This window comes from Bufo gargarizans, chromosome 6, assembly GCF_014858855.1.
Source record: "Bufo gargarizans isolate SCDJY-AF-19 chromosome 6, ASM1485885v1, whole genome shotgun sequence".
NCBI lineage: Eukaryota > Metazoa > Chordata > Amphibia > Anura > Bufonidae > Bufo > Bufo gargarizans.
The window spans coordinates 160126465-160140794 of record NC_058085.1 but is presented as its reverse complement, the minus strand read 5'-3'; the positions used below and the strand labels follow the sequence as shown (position 1 = coordinate 160140794).

Below are 14330 nucleotides of genomic sequence, written 5' to 3'. Positions count from 1 at the left end.
GTGGTCTCACTAACAGCGGCGGCGCAGTGTAATTACAAGTGCTTACACTGTGCCGCCGATTTCTGAGACGACGCACAGTGTAATCTTGAAGCTTACAGCTGAACAGCTGATTGGCGGGGGTGCCAGGGGTGGGACCGCCACTGATCAGATATTGATGACCTGTCCTTAGGATAGCTCATCAATATGTACTGGCTGCACATCCACTTTTCCCTATCTAATCGAGCACTGATTGTATGTTATGATCACCACTACTGGAATCGATCCCTTTAACAGTGGGAATATTTTAATACGATACAGAGTTGCAGGAGGGTTACAAATACTCTGCCAGTAACCAGGCAATCTGTCTACTGACTACTAGATCCTTGTATTAATGCCTATTGTGGAACAGTGGTGTACTTAACATTGAGGCAGACTAGGCATCTGCAGTGGGGCCCGGATGAGAGGGGCCTTAGCTCTGAACTCCTTCTCTTGCTGCCAGACATAGATTGATGCCATTTACCTGCAGCCACCACTAGAGGGAGATTTTTACAGCTGCCATTGAGTTCAGTGATAACTGTATAAATTCCTGTGCACTGGGCTCCACCAGTTTTATAATATACTGTGCTTTGTGGAGAGAAGCAGCGGATATAGAGCTCAATGGGGAAGATTTATTATGTACTTATGCAAATTATCAGGTGTAAATATATTAAGACATATGGTGTTCAGAATATGCACCATATTTATGAAGCACCTGTGGAACTTCTTTTTTATGAAAAAATTCCTCCACTGGGAAAAAAACAAAACACCTTACTGTAAGGGGGGCATGCTGTCTTGCTATGAGGCCCAATGATATATGTGTCTTGTTGTAATATTTCATTTCTCCCGCATTCAAAGAAAGCAATTTTATTAGGGATGCATTAAAGAATTGACAGTATGTGCAATTATTTTCTTCCACAGATATTCCTCCAAAAGAAGAGGCCATTTAAAGCTATAGTGTTACCCATTGTTTCCACAAGAGGGCAGAGCAGACTACATAACAGACTGGAGTTATTTGCTGTAGTTTAGTTGGAAATTGTTGCAGGAGTTGTGTGTTGGAATCTATGAAATTTTTAGATTCTCTTATTATTTTTAACATGTTTTATAGACCCGAGCAATTATTTTTAGGAAGTCTGTCACTACTGTGGTGCATTTTAAACAGTTCCCAGTGCACTGTAGTTCTTATACATCCAGTCCCAAACACAGCTTTATGTGCTGTCCTCCTGGACAGAGGTAGGGGGCGCATCGCATCTCCACACCACCTGGAGTGCTGATGGGTTGGTGTGGCAGCTGGAGTTCTAACAAAGGCCCCCATGTCTGGCATACTAGTACACTTATTAAGCCTTGTGGTTAAATACCCTTGTCGGAATATTTAGAAATGAAAAAGGTTAAAAATCAAAAAATACCATAAATTCCCCGTTAAAATGACAAAACATGAAAACATTTACACACAATTGCTGTTGCCACCACCGTAATGATGTAAACGATGAATTTATTGTGTGAATAGCTTAAAAAAGCAAGACTTACTTTTTATTCATCCTGCCTCCCAAAAAATGAAATAAAATGCTATAAATAAAATTGTATGTCCCTAAAACGGTACCAATGAAAACACCAACTCATCAGGCAAAAGAAAAGCAAAAAAACTAAACAAATATTGATGTTTTATCCTCAGGATAGGCCATGAATATCAGATTGGTGTTGGTCCGACTCCCAGCACCTCCGCCGATCAGCTTTTAGAAGAGGTAGCTTCTGCTTCAAAATGACCTGCTTATTGTCTGGTTTGTAGAGGTGGTGCAACTACTTGTTCCGTTCAAGTGCCGCCTCTACCAGTAGACTGTGCACAGGTAATTTTGAAGCAGAAGCAGTGCTTGCAGGAGTGCGGCTTTTTCTTCAAACAGCTGAACGGCGGGGGTGCCGTTAGTTGGACCCTCACCAGTCTGATATTGATGACCTGTCCTGACGATAAATAGTCAATATCTTTGCACTGCACATCCCCTTTAATATCTCTGGTTGATTGGGCTGAACAATGATTTTCATATGACTTTGTGGAAGTGTTAAGCTCTTCACGTCCCCCTCTGTATATGTACGGCGGAAGTCGCATCTTTAAACATGGTGCCTGCTTGCACGTGCAGGGGGCGCCATGGCTGCCGGGTTTCTGCTGTTTCAAACAGCAGAGACCCACGGTGGATGTATGCGATCAGCCATAAGACTGATCGCATACATTCCACTCCTCAGATGCCTTAGTCAAATGTGACCACGGCATCTGAGCAGTCCGGAAGCGGGAGCCCGTAACAGCAGTCCCCAGCTGAGATCGGGGAGCCTGTTATGCTGCTCCAAAAGCACGAAGCCTCGAGCAGGCTTTGGCAGCTATTAGTGGAATATCCTAATACAGGCCACTAGGTGGCAGCACTGTATTGTTATATTGAAAATTAAGGGGCACATTTATTAAAGAGGACCTTTGATCGGTCGAAACATTGTGAACTAATTGTCATGATCTGTACAGCGGCGCCCAGGGATCTCACTGCACTAACTATTATCCCTGGGCACCGCTCCGTTCTCCTGCTATGCCCTCCGGTATGCTCGGTCACTTGGTTATAGTAGGCAGAGACTTAGGGGACTTGGTTATAGTAGGAGGAGACTGCCCTTGTTCTGCTGGGCGTCTCCTTTTCCTAGGCTGTAGCGCTGGCCAATTGCAGAGCACAGCTCACAGCCTGGGAGGTTTTTTTCTCCCGGGCTGTGAGCTCTGCACTCCGATTGGCCAGCGCTACAGCCTAGGAGAAGGAGACGCCCAGCAGAACAAGGGCAGTCTCCTCCTACTATAACCAAGTCCCCTAAGTCTCTGCCTACTATAACCAAGTGACCGAACATACCCGAAGATATAGCAGGAGAACGGAGCGGCGCCCAGGGATAATAGTAAGTGCAGTGAGATCCCTGGGCGCCGCTGTACAGATTATGATACTTAGTTCACCGATGCTTCACTCTGGAGACGACAACCCGGCAGTGACGAGAACTGTCGAGTGAGTATGCGCGCCCCCTACTTGCATCTGCGCCCCCTGTTGTCTGTGCACCCGGGGCGCATAATGTGCATGTTTGAAGAGCACTCTGATGGGGTCCAGCATTGTCACTGTACTTCATGCCGGGCCTCCTCAGAGCGCTCCCATTACATGGGAGCGCAGCGGGCCCCCTCTCCCGCCGGGCCCGGGTGCGGTCGCAGATCGTTACGCCCCTGTGACTGTGGCTCCGCCAGAGTTATAAAGACAAAATCCAAATCAGACAGCTCACAACCTCGTATCAGTGTTTGCACGGGAAAGGGGCAATACCCATATGAGTAATAGAAGTAATCTCAGCAAATGTGCTTTCTCTTAATGATATACTTTAATCTTCAAAACTTCTGGTTCACAACTTCTAGAGTTATGAAGAGGCACAGGCTTCTAAATTTAAGACCGCTTTCTAGCTGTCTTGCATTTAGAACATTTTCTACTCCTAAAACAGGTGTAGAAAATGGTAAATGAGACCGTCCCCTTCCACGCCCACATTTTTAGACCTGGCGTGAGTGGGGAGAAGCCACAGATTGCAGCGCAAAGGACCTTTGAGCTGCAATCTGTGCCAGAAATATGACTAACTTAGGCGTATTTCTGTTTAATAAATGACCCTGGAACTGTTCAATGATGGCTATATAGCCATCGATGAACACAATAGGGAATATAATGATTGCCAGTTATAGTCGACCAGGGTGACTTAACAAAAGTAAAAAAAAGTTTCTATAAAAGTGCAAATTACATCCCTTTCCCAAAAATAAAAATAATCAGTAAAAAAAAGTACACATCATGGGCATCGCCACATGCAAAAATGCCCGTACTATTAAAATATGACAGTATTAATCCCATACAGCGAATGGTGTAACGGGAAAAGAAATAAAAACGCCAATTCACAATTTTTTCTCATTTTAATTTCACAATAATAAAAAAAAAGTGATCAAAAAGTCGCACACACTTAAAAAATGAGCCCTCACACAGCTCTGTACCCGTAACTACAAAAAAAGATATAGGGGTCTGAATTTTTTTATATTTTTTTCCCCAGTATTAAAACACAAGAAAAACTATACAATGGTGGTATTGTTGTAATTGTACTGACCTGGAGATTGAAGGTAACAGGTCAATGTTACCGCATAGTGAACTCTGTAAAAAATAAAAAAAACTGTGGCAGAATTTCCCTTTTTTTCAATTCTACCCCATTTGGAATTTTTTTCCTGCTTCCCACTACATTGTATGCAACCGTAAATGGTGTTATTAGAAAGTACAACTTGTCCCCCCAAAATAATCCCTAATAAGGCTATGTGGATGGAAAAATAAAAAAGTTATGACTCTAGGAAAGGAAGGCGAGGAGTAAAAAAATGAAAATACGAAAATGGAAAATTGCCTGGTCATCTAAGGGTTAAAGAAGGGGAAACAATGCAGTGTAATGTGGGTATAGTAATAAAACGTGTGAGAAAACAGCTGTGTGATTCTGACAATTGTCTTGCAGTGGTATCCCCAACAGGTTCCCGTCCTCCAAGTCGTAACCGTAACAACGAGATGCCTGGGGATGAAGAGCTGGGCTTTGAGGCAGCTGTTGCTGCGCTAGGTAGGTAATTTATTTCTGTAGCGGCCTCGCACATTTATCTCTAATTGTTTGTTTAGTCATGTAATTGAGCCGTTCCATCTCCCTCATTGTGTATGATACAGCGCGGAGCTATAAAACAAATATGTATTAACAGGACCTGATACATGTGCATAATGGCTTCCTTTCCGCGTGTAAAAGCAGCCATATAATGGTGGCTGTCCACAGGCAATCCAAACTAGAACAGCTGCCATGAACTAGAACTGCTATGTCTATGGCTGGAACATTTATTGGCCGGTAAACTCTTTTGTAGTATGTACTCGGCCATCTTCTGAGAAAAGAATATATGTAAGAGGGGTATCTGTGTATCTATGCCCTTTTCATGACAAGTGCCCTAAGTACGAAAGTTGCTGGATTGTACTGGGAAGCAGAGAGGGACACCTTCACATCCATAAGCAACTTTAAAAGGGGTTACCCAAGATTTGCTTTCAGTCCCCCTACCTGCCAAGAGAGCTATACTTGCTGTGCTGAAGTTCCTTGGCTCCCAGGTTGTCTTCACCTGGCTTGTAAACCTGCACAGATAGGGTCTCGTGTATCACTGACCTCAGTGTGTCATCAAGCGGCAAGCCACTGCTATTTCACGTGACCCCATCCATGTAGGAGGTTAACAGATGGGGACAAAATGTCCAATGAAGAGGGATTTTGAACTGAGCAATGGGAACAAGGCGAGTATGGATTTTTCCACAGGTCCTGTTGGGACCAGATTAAAAAAAAAGCCTAAACAACTCTTTAAAGGGGTTGTTCAAGAATGGGACCCCCCACTTGGCCGGACCTGTAAAGGGAAGCTTACCTATCTTCCTCCGGGAGGAGAAGATATGCTGTGGATTTTCTGCTGCAAAAAATCCTCCGTGTATATGTCCTATGTGGACGTACAATAAGGTTACAACTGTCTGACATGAAGATGGCCTGGAAGTCAGCTGATTGTTGTGGTTCAGCTTCTGAAACCTTTGGTAATCAGCTGTTAGGAAGTTGCAGTCAACCATACATTTTATTTGCAAAATAAGAATAGTACAGTAGACGGACATCGCAGAACCTTTTTGCACATGATTGATGTGCTGCAATACTCAAAGGGGTTGTCCAGCCTTTACTAAGTTATGGCCTATCCTCATGATATACCATCACTAGCTGATCAGCAGTGGTCTGACACCCTGCACTCCTGCTGATCAGCTGTCCATGTGTAGTTCCGTTGCTGGAAGTCAGTGCTGATACTACGTGGCTCCATCGTCCATCAGCTGTGTAGCGGACAGAGCTTATGTCTGCAGCACTGCTCCCACCCATCAGCTCTTCCCATGAGAGCCATGGCCTCCTCTCAGCCGTGCTTGAATGGGACTGATCTTGACCTAGACCATATGACTGATGAAGTATGACCTGTCATGAGGAGTATAAAACATTCGGAAAACCCCTTTAAAGTATTGTATAAAATCTGCCTTTTTAGACAATTGGATTTATATGATCTGATTTTTTTAATTGTAGATATGTTTATTTTCGTATAATCCCTTGTACACACTAGATGATAAACTACTACTCTATTGACCACAAAATGCTTGATTATTAGAGTTTTTTTTTTCTGAGACCACAACTGACCTCAGGTTGTGCTGTTTGAGAATACGATTACCTGCTTTTCATTTGATATCTTGAAACAGAAGCCAGTAATCCATTTGCAGAATGTCTGGCCATAGTAATGTTTTACCATTTCATCACCAAGTGTTCCCATGAATTATGGATTGCTGGAACCAATTAGCTCAGTGACCTTTTTGTCCTTCCTTAAGCAAGGTTGGATTAAATTTGTGATGCAAAGCAAGAACCTCATGTCCAAAGACCCAAAGTGTAAATCTGTCTTCTAGATGCTCTTAATCTGGGCTAAAAGAGAGTTCCAAACTCCCTGCTCAGAATTGCCACCTTGCGCTTAAGAGGGTGCGGCTTGCCTGAGTATGCCAAAAGATGTGTGGGGGAAATCTAGTCATGAGTGAGATCTCTTTAAAGGGGTTTTACCACCAAATACATGTATCATCTATCAACAGGGTAAGTGATAAATGCATGATTGCTCCGGAGCCTATGACTGAAACCCCCACCGATCACTAGTCCCCCATTCCTCCTTACCCTCATGACCATAATGAGTATTAGTTTGGGCAGTGGCTGTTTTCAGACTTTATGGGACGATACAAATCGTCCCATAGATTTTGAATGGAGCAGCAGTGCACATGCTTGACCACCGCTTTATTCAAATAGTCACTGTGGTCATGAAAGTGAGGAGGACTGGCAAACTCTAGAGATCGGTGATGGTCCCAATGGTGGGGGACTCCTCCTAAATGTGGTTGTGCCATTGAGAGGAATGGGAAGGCCAGATCACTAGTTCTAGATCTAGTGATTTTACTTTTTATAGCTATTATATATAGCTGTTAAATGTAAATAAATATGGTGGGAAAACCCCTTTAAGGCTTCTTGTAGATGTAGGCACACAACTCGTATTTAGGCCTTTTGCACACGACTATTTATTTTGCGGTCTGCAAAATGTGGATCCCCAAAATACGGATGTTGTCTATTTGACGTCCGGGTTGCATCTGATTGTTTTTTGCGGCTCCATTGACTTCAGTGGTTTCATGGTCAGCATTTTGTAGCCAGGTATATTACATGTTCTATCCTATGTGGAACAGACATACAGATGCGGAAAACACTAGGATCTGTGGGTTGATCCATGTTTGGATGCAAAATGTGGACCAGAGACCCATTGAAGTAAATTGTTCCACAAAAAACAGATGCAACACGGACGTCACACATCCATCATTTCAGCGTTAGTGTTTGCAGATCACAAAATACATATGGTCTTGTGCATAAAGGCCTTACCTATGGGAAATCTAGTGTGGTTTTTTCTAAAAATCTGCCACAGAAATCCAAAGAAATTTGGATTTCTGTTGCGGATGTGTCAGTGGATCTACACGTTTTTGAATCATTGTTATTCAGCGGGGCTTATCCGTTGTGTTTCTGAGCAGAATTTATGAAAATAATAGACCTGCTGTCAACTTTAAAATCCACAATGCCCTCGTTATTTCTTGCTGATTTTTTTTCCCACTGCTTGTGAATGGGGTGTACGATACCCCAATAATTTCCATTAGCTATTTCAGGTGGCCGTAACGTGGTTGTAATTTAGCACTCACATTACAGGCGCAGTTTCTGTCCTAACTGCTGGATTAATGATGATCAAAAATGACAGCACCATCTATGCCTATGATGCTGTAACTTTGAGTCATGAGACCTGCATTGGGCCGGGAATTGCAGCCGTTATATACATGCTAAAGTGCGTCCACTTTGTGGCCATCTGTCAGTACATTCTGTCGCTACATCCTACATCTCTACGGTCATAGTAGTGGTGTGCTGTGCCACCAAACTGCACTCCTGCGGTTTGGGGATGTGGCACACTACCACTACAAGTACAAGCACCATAATGCTCTTATATGAACCCTTTAGGCCCATATTTCAAGCATGGCCTACCTATTTAAAAAAAAAAAAAGGGGGGAGGTAAGATCACATTAAACTTAGTTTTTCTTTGGAATATCTCTTAAAAGTATAATTGTCATTTTAATAAAAAGATTGGTAGATACATGGGTTCTGAGACCCCCACTGATCTACCTTATTTTTATTTATTTTTTATATATTCTTTATTTTTCATTTTTCTTTGTATAATCACGTAACAAAGAAGCATTAGGATGATACATAGATGAGAACAAAAGGTAACAATACATGGAAATGTCAGCATTCAAGTTCAAATAGTACCAGTCTTTGCTAGATAAGTGTATATTAGAATCGCCTCCAGCATTCTCTGAACTGGTCTCATATATTTTGCAATACCATGGAAACACTTAATAGAAGAAGGAGAATAAGAGAAGCAAAAATAAAAGAAGAAGGCAGAAAAGAGAGATGGATGGGGGGGGGGGGAGGGGAAGAAGAGGGGGGGATGCTACTGTTCTACCTTATTTCTGTGTAGGCTGCGTGCCTGGTTTCGGCTCACTATCACTGATGCAAATTACTGACCAAACACCTACCAAAACACTGAAGTGTGAACTAGGCCCTACACTTCTGTCCCATTAGTGACCGTGGACATCTCACCACCTGGACGCCCATTGGTCTAAACCAGGGATGCTCAACCTGCTGCCCTCCAGCTGTTGCAAAACTACGACTCCCAGCATGCCTGGACAGCCTACAGCTATTAGGGCATGCTGGGAATTGTAGTTTTGGAACAGCTGGAGGGCTGCAGGTTGAGCATCCCTGGTCTAAACCTATGACATGTCAGAACTTTGTCTTAATACCAGCTATCCTTGAAGAGTAAAGTTGTCCAGGCTCCTGTAATGGTTGTTTCTATGTTCTGTCGTTATACATCTAGCAGATGGCAGATATAATGGTGAACATCCACAGCTTTGAAATCAGTTTGTCCCTTTTATACTCTAGCTTGTGTATATTGGTATAAACACTGAAAATAATCAGGTGTTAATTGCTTTTGTTCTCACTCATTTGCCCAGGCATGAAGACAACCGTCAGTGAAGCAGAGCATCCTTTGCTTTGTGAGGGAACCAGAAGAGAGAAGGGTGATTTGGCACTAGCTCTAATGATTACCTACAAAGATGATCAATCAAAGCTGAAAAAGGTATTTAAAGAACTGAAGCCAAGAACAATGTATTCAATACATCACAATGTGTGTCTCTCTTAGTATGCCGGTTGGGAAGGCAGAACTATTAAACCAGAAAGCTACTCCATAGCTCATTTTTACACCTAAAACTAACAGTCTAGTCAGCGACATTCTAGTTACTTTGCTCCATTGCAAAAGGAATTGTACCTGTACACATATGATTTCATTTATTTATAGCAATAATGGGGTAGTCACAATACCAGAATTTGAATTTCGATGCCAAGTAAAGTTTCTCGATACCAAATCAATACTTTGCCCAAAAAAATAAAAGGTCTATCCATTGTTTAAACTTAAAACATTTATTGAATTAACCTTCACATTAAAGGGATTCTCCTCCTTTCCTATATTGATGACTTATACTCAGGATAGGTCATCAATATCAGATCAGCGGGGGCCCTGCTGGCGTCACCACTACCAATCAGCTGTATGAAGAGACCACATTGCTGGTATGAGCATTACCTTCGCTTCACTGTTTACCTGCTCGCCATGGACATTGCAGCGGTGAGCAGTGTAATTACAGCTCCTCCGTCTCATTCACTTCAATGTGACGTCTCAGAATTACACTGCTCACTGCTGCAAAGTTGAAGGCGAGCAAGTAAACAGTGAAGAGAATGCTGCACTCATATGATGCGTTTTCTTCATATAGCTGATCAGCAGGGGGTGCCGGCAGTCGGGTATCCACTAATCGGATATTGATGACCTATCCTGAGGAAAGAAGGAGAATCCCTTTAACGTGAAGGTTAATTCAATAAATGTTTTACGTTTAAACAAGGGATAGGCCTTTTTTTTCATCTATATGAAGAAAACACATCATACGAGTGCTGCATTGTCTTCACTGTTTACCTCGACATTTCGCTGGGGAGAAGTTCAATTACAGCTCCCACGTCTCATTCAGTTCAGTGAGAGAGCTCTGAATAGGAGGAGCTGCAATTACACTGCTCACCGCTGCAATGTCCATGGCGAGTATGTAAAGAGTGAAGGGAAGGTAATGCTCATACCAGCACTGCGGTCTCTTCTGCTGATCGCCAGGAGTGATGGCAGTAGGTCCTCCGCTGATCTGATATTGATGACCTATCCTGAAGATAGCTCATCAATATAGGAAAAGCGGAGAACCCCTTTAACTGTAAATAACATCATTCCCTCCTCCAGTCTTCTGTAACATACAGTCCCATGTAAATAACATCAGTCCACGCCTACCAGTCTTCTGTCACGTACAGTCCCATTTAAATAACATTACTCCCCTCTGCCAGTCTTCTGTAACATACAGTTCCATGTAAATCTCATCCCTCACCAGTATACACATGTAGAATATAACACTGCCGTTGCTTTCTGTCACCAGTGATTGTGGCACTACAACTCCCAGCAAAGAGAATCACAATCCAGATCAGTAAAACATGTCAGTCTTCTTCCACCTTCTAGAGTGCGATCAAACCAATGAAAAAAAGCACAAGAATCCGAGACAAGCCATGCAGTGACCACAGAGCCACTGTCCCCCAGACACCAATACTAAATAGTGATGATATGAAGAGATTCTAGTGAGCAGAAGGCCCCGCCTCTTCCTGTGACATCACACTTCCAGGGTCACATGACTAGTGGGTAGTGAGCTCTGTCCTCCAAGAGCTCTCACCCCCACAGCCTTCTCGGCTTCTGCACTTCCCTGAGCTACACTGCCACAACTGACTGATGAGAACATGGTGCACCGTGTTGTGCACTATGTTCTCTAATCGGAACTGATAGTAAGCTGTGTAGTATCGGAAAAAAATGACAATCTCAGTATTGAACCAAACTGGGCATCAAAGTATTGAAAAAAGTATTGATACTCCAATATCTGGTGGAACCCTGATTCCAATGTTCTATGTTACAGGTTAGCCTGTAGCCACCAGACTTGTAACTTCTGCAGTGCTTAGTCCCTAATGGATCCAAAATAGACTGGATTACTCCCTTGTAATGGTCACATATGTACAGTTAGGTCCATATATATTTGGACAGACACCGCATTTTTCTAATCTTTGTTCTGTACATTACAACAATGGATTTGGAACAAAACTATTCAGATGCAGTTGAATTTCAGACTTTCAGCTTTAATTCAGTGGGTTAAACAAAACGATTACATAAAAATGTGAGGAACTAAAGCATTTTTTAAACCTAATTACTTAAAGGGAACCTGTCACTAGTTTTATGGTGTCGTAACTAAGGGCAACATAAATAAGTGACTGATTCTCTTAGCAAAATGCTGGGTCACTTTCTTTAATTGCCCAAATCTTGTATTGAAAAGCTCCAGCTGATAATGATGAGTCCTGAATATTCATGAGCTCAGGACTCTCCCCACCCACCTGCTGCTGAATGACAGTTTTTTTCCATATGAATCAGCAGCAGGTGGGTAGGGGAATGGCTATAGCTGTTAATTAAATAAACGCTGGACTCAATGAAAGCACGCTGGACTCAAATCAGCTCATTAGCATGCGGCATGTGGCATCTTTGTGTGTATATTATGAGGTAACCATCTGTCACACCAGTAAGTGAATACATCTAAGGTACTTTTTAGTAGTTAATGTTTGTATATAATTAGTTAGATTATAATCAAATATCCACATGACAGGTTCCCTTTAATTTCAGGGGCTCAAAAGTAATCGGACAAATTAAATAATTGTAAATAAAATGTTAATTTCTAATATTTGGTTATAAACCCTTTGTTGGCAATGACTGCCTGAAGTCTTGAACTCATGGACATCACCAGACACTGTGTTTCCTTTTTAATGCTCTGCCAGGTCCTTACTGCAGCGGTTTTCAGTTGCTTGTTTGTTTGTGGGCCTTTCTGTCTGAAGTTTAGTCTTTAACAAGTAAAATACATGCTCTATTGGGTTCAGATCAGGCGACTGACTTTGCCATTCAAGAATATTCCACTTCTTTGCTTTAATAAACTCCTAGGTTGCTTTGGTTTTATGTTTTGGGTCATTATCCATCTGTATTTTGAAACGCCGACCAATCAGTTTGGCTGCATTTGGCTGTATTTGAGCGCACAGTATGTCTCTGAAAACCCCAGAATTCATCAAGCTGCTTCTGTCCTGTGTCACATCATCAATAAACACTAGGGACCCAGTGCCACCAGCAGCCATGCATGCCCAAGCCATCACACTGCCTCTGCCGTGTTTTACAGATGGTGTGGATCATGAGCTGTACCATGCCTTCGTCATACGTTTTTCTTTCCATCATTCTGGTAGAGGTTGTTCTTGGTTTCATCTGTGTGCTGGTTTTTTAAGATTTTTGTTTTTAGCAAAGTCCATTCCAGCCTTCTTATTCTTGAGGCTTATGAGTGGCTTGCACCGTGCAGTGAACCCTCTGTATTTACTTTCATGCAGTCTTCTCTTTATATTGGATATTGGTACGCCTATATCCTGGAGAGTGTTGTTCACTTGGTTGGCTGTTGTGAAGGGGTTTCTCTTCACCATGGTAATTATTTTGCGATTATCCTCCACTGTTGTCTTCTGTAGGCGTCCAGGTCTTTTTGCATGGTTGAGGTCACCAGTGCTTTCTTTCTTTCTCAGGATGTACCAAACTATAGATTTTGCTACTCCTAACAGTGTAGCAACTTCTCGGATGTTTTTTTTTCTGTTTTCTCCATTTTCTCAGATGAAGGATGACTTGTTTCACCTGCATGGAGAGCTCATTTGACCGCATGTTTACTTCTCAGCAAAATTTTCTAAATGCAAGCACCACACCTCAACTCAACTCAACTCCAGGCCTATTATGTGCTGAATTGAGAATAAAAAAATGAAGCAATTGCCCACACCTGCCCATGAAACAGCCCTCGAGTCAATTGTCCGATGACTTTTGGTCCCTTTAAAAACAGGGTTCCACATGTAAAGGAGCTGAAACTGCTAAACCTTTCATCAAATTTTAATGTGGATAACCTCAAATGAAAGCTAAAAGTCTGGACTTTATGTCCATGTCCATTATATAACTATAACTTGAATATGTTTTAGTAAGCAGGTGATAAAAACAAAGTTTGTGTCAGTGTACAAATATATATGGACCTAACTGTATCTGTCTAAGGCACTGCTCACATTGGAAGTATGCATAAGGAATATTTTCAGACATTTACCTCTGCCAGCTGCATTTATAACTTTGTAATGACATGCAGAAGCACATGTCACTGTATAATCAGTTTTTTTACTGGATGGAATAGTGTGTTCTACGATGCTGTTCCATAAGCAAAAATAGGATACTGTTTTGGCATACATCTGGTCAATGGGACCCTATGGATACACACAGTGTGTGTGCGCCAAGAGCTTTTACCGGTGCAACTTTATGTGGATACAGCCTAAGGCTACTTTAACACTTGCGTTCGGAGCGGATCCGTCTGGTGTCTGCACAGACGGATCCGCTCCTATAATGCAGACAATGGGGTCCGTTCAGAACGGATCCGTCTGCATTATATTTCAGAAAAAATTCTAAGTCTGAAAGTTAGTCAGACGGATCCGTCCAGACTTTACATTGAAAGTCAATGGGGGACGAATCCGTTTGAAATTGAGCCATATTGTGTCAACTTCAAACGGATCCGTCCCCATTGACTTACATTGTAAGTCTGGACGGATCCGTTTGGCTCTGCACGGCCAGGCAGACAGCTGCGTTCAGGTGTCCGCCTGCTGAGCATAACGGAGGTCAACGGTGCCAGACTGATGCATTCTGAGCGGATCCGCATCCACTCAGAATACATTGGGGCTGTACGGATGCGTTCAGGGCCGCTTGTGACGGAACCCCGAACGCTAGTGTGAAAGTAGCCTAAGCTGTACAAAAATATGAAACACTGATCATGACGAATAAGAATATTGCTCTTTGCCCGAATATTTTTCCCTATTACAGGAGTTTTCCTTTCACCGTATGTAGTAACTTATTGCAGGAATGTGCCATTAGTTACTAAATGTGGGGTATCTAACCGCTGGAACATCCATTATAATGAAGGGGCCCAGGTCAC

At 42.5% G+C, this 14330-nt stretch overlaps 1 protein-coding gene across 1 annotated transcript in view; it reads left to right on the top strand.

Moving 5' to 3' along the window:
* The window catches only part of ZSWIM8 (zinc finger SWIM-type containing 8), a 111824-nt gene that overhangs the window by 71007 nt on the left and 26487 nt on the right, over window positions 1–14330 (top strand). Inside the window, 2 exon segments of the mRNA XM_044298870.1 lie at window positions 4540–4638; window positions 9189–9313. Coding sequence (XP_044154805.1) covers window positions 4540–4638; window positions 9189–9313 — 224 coding nt within the window.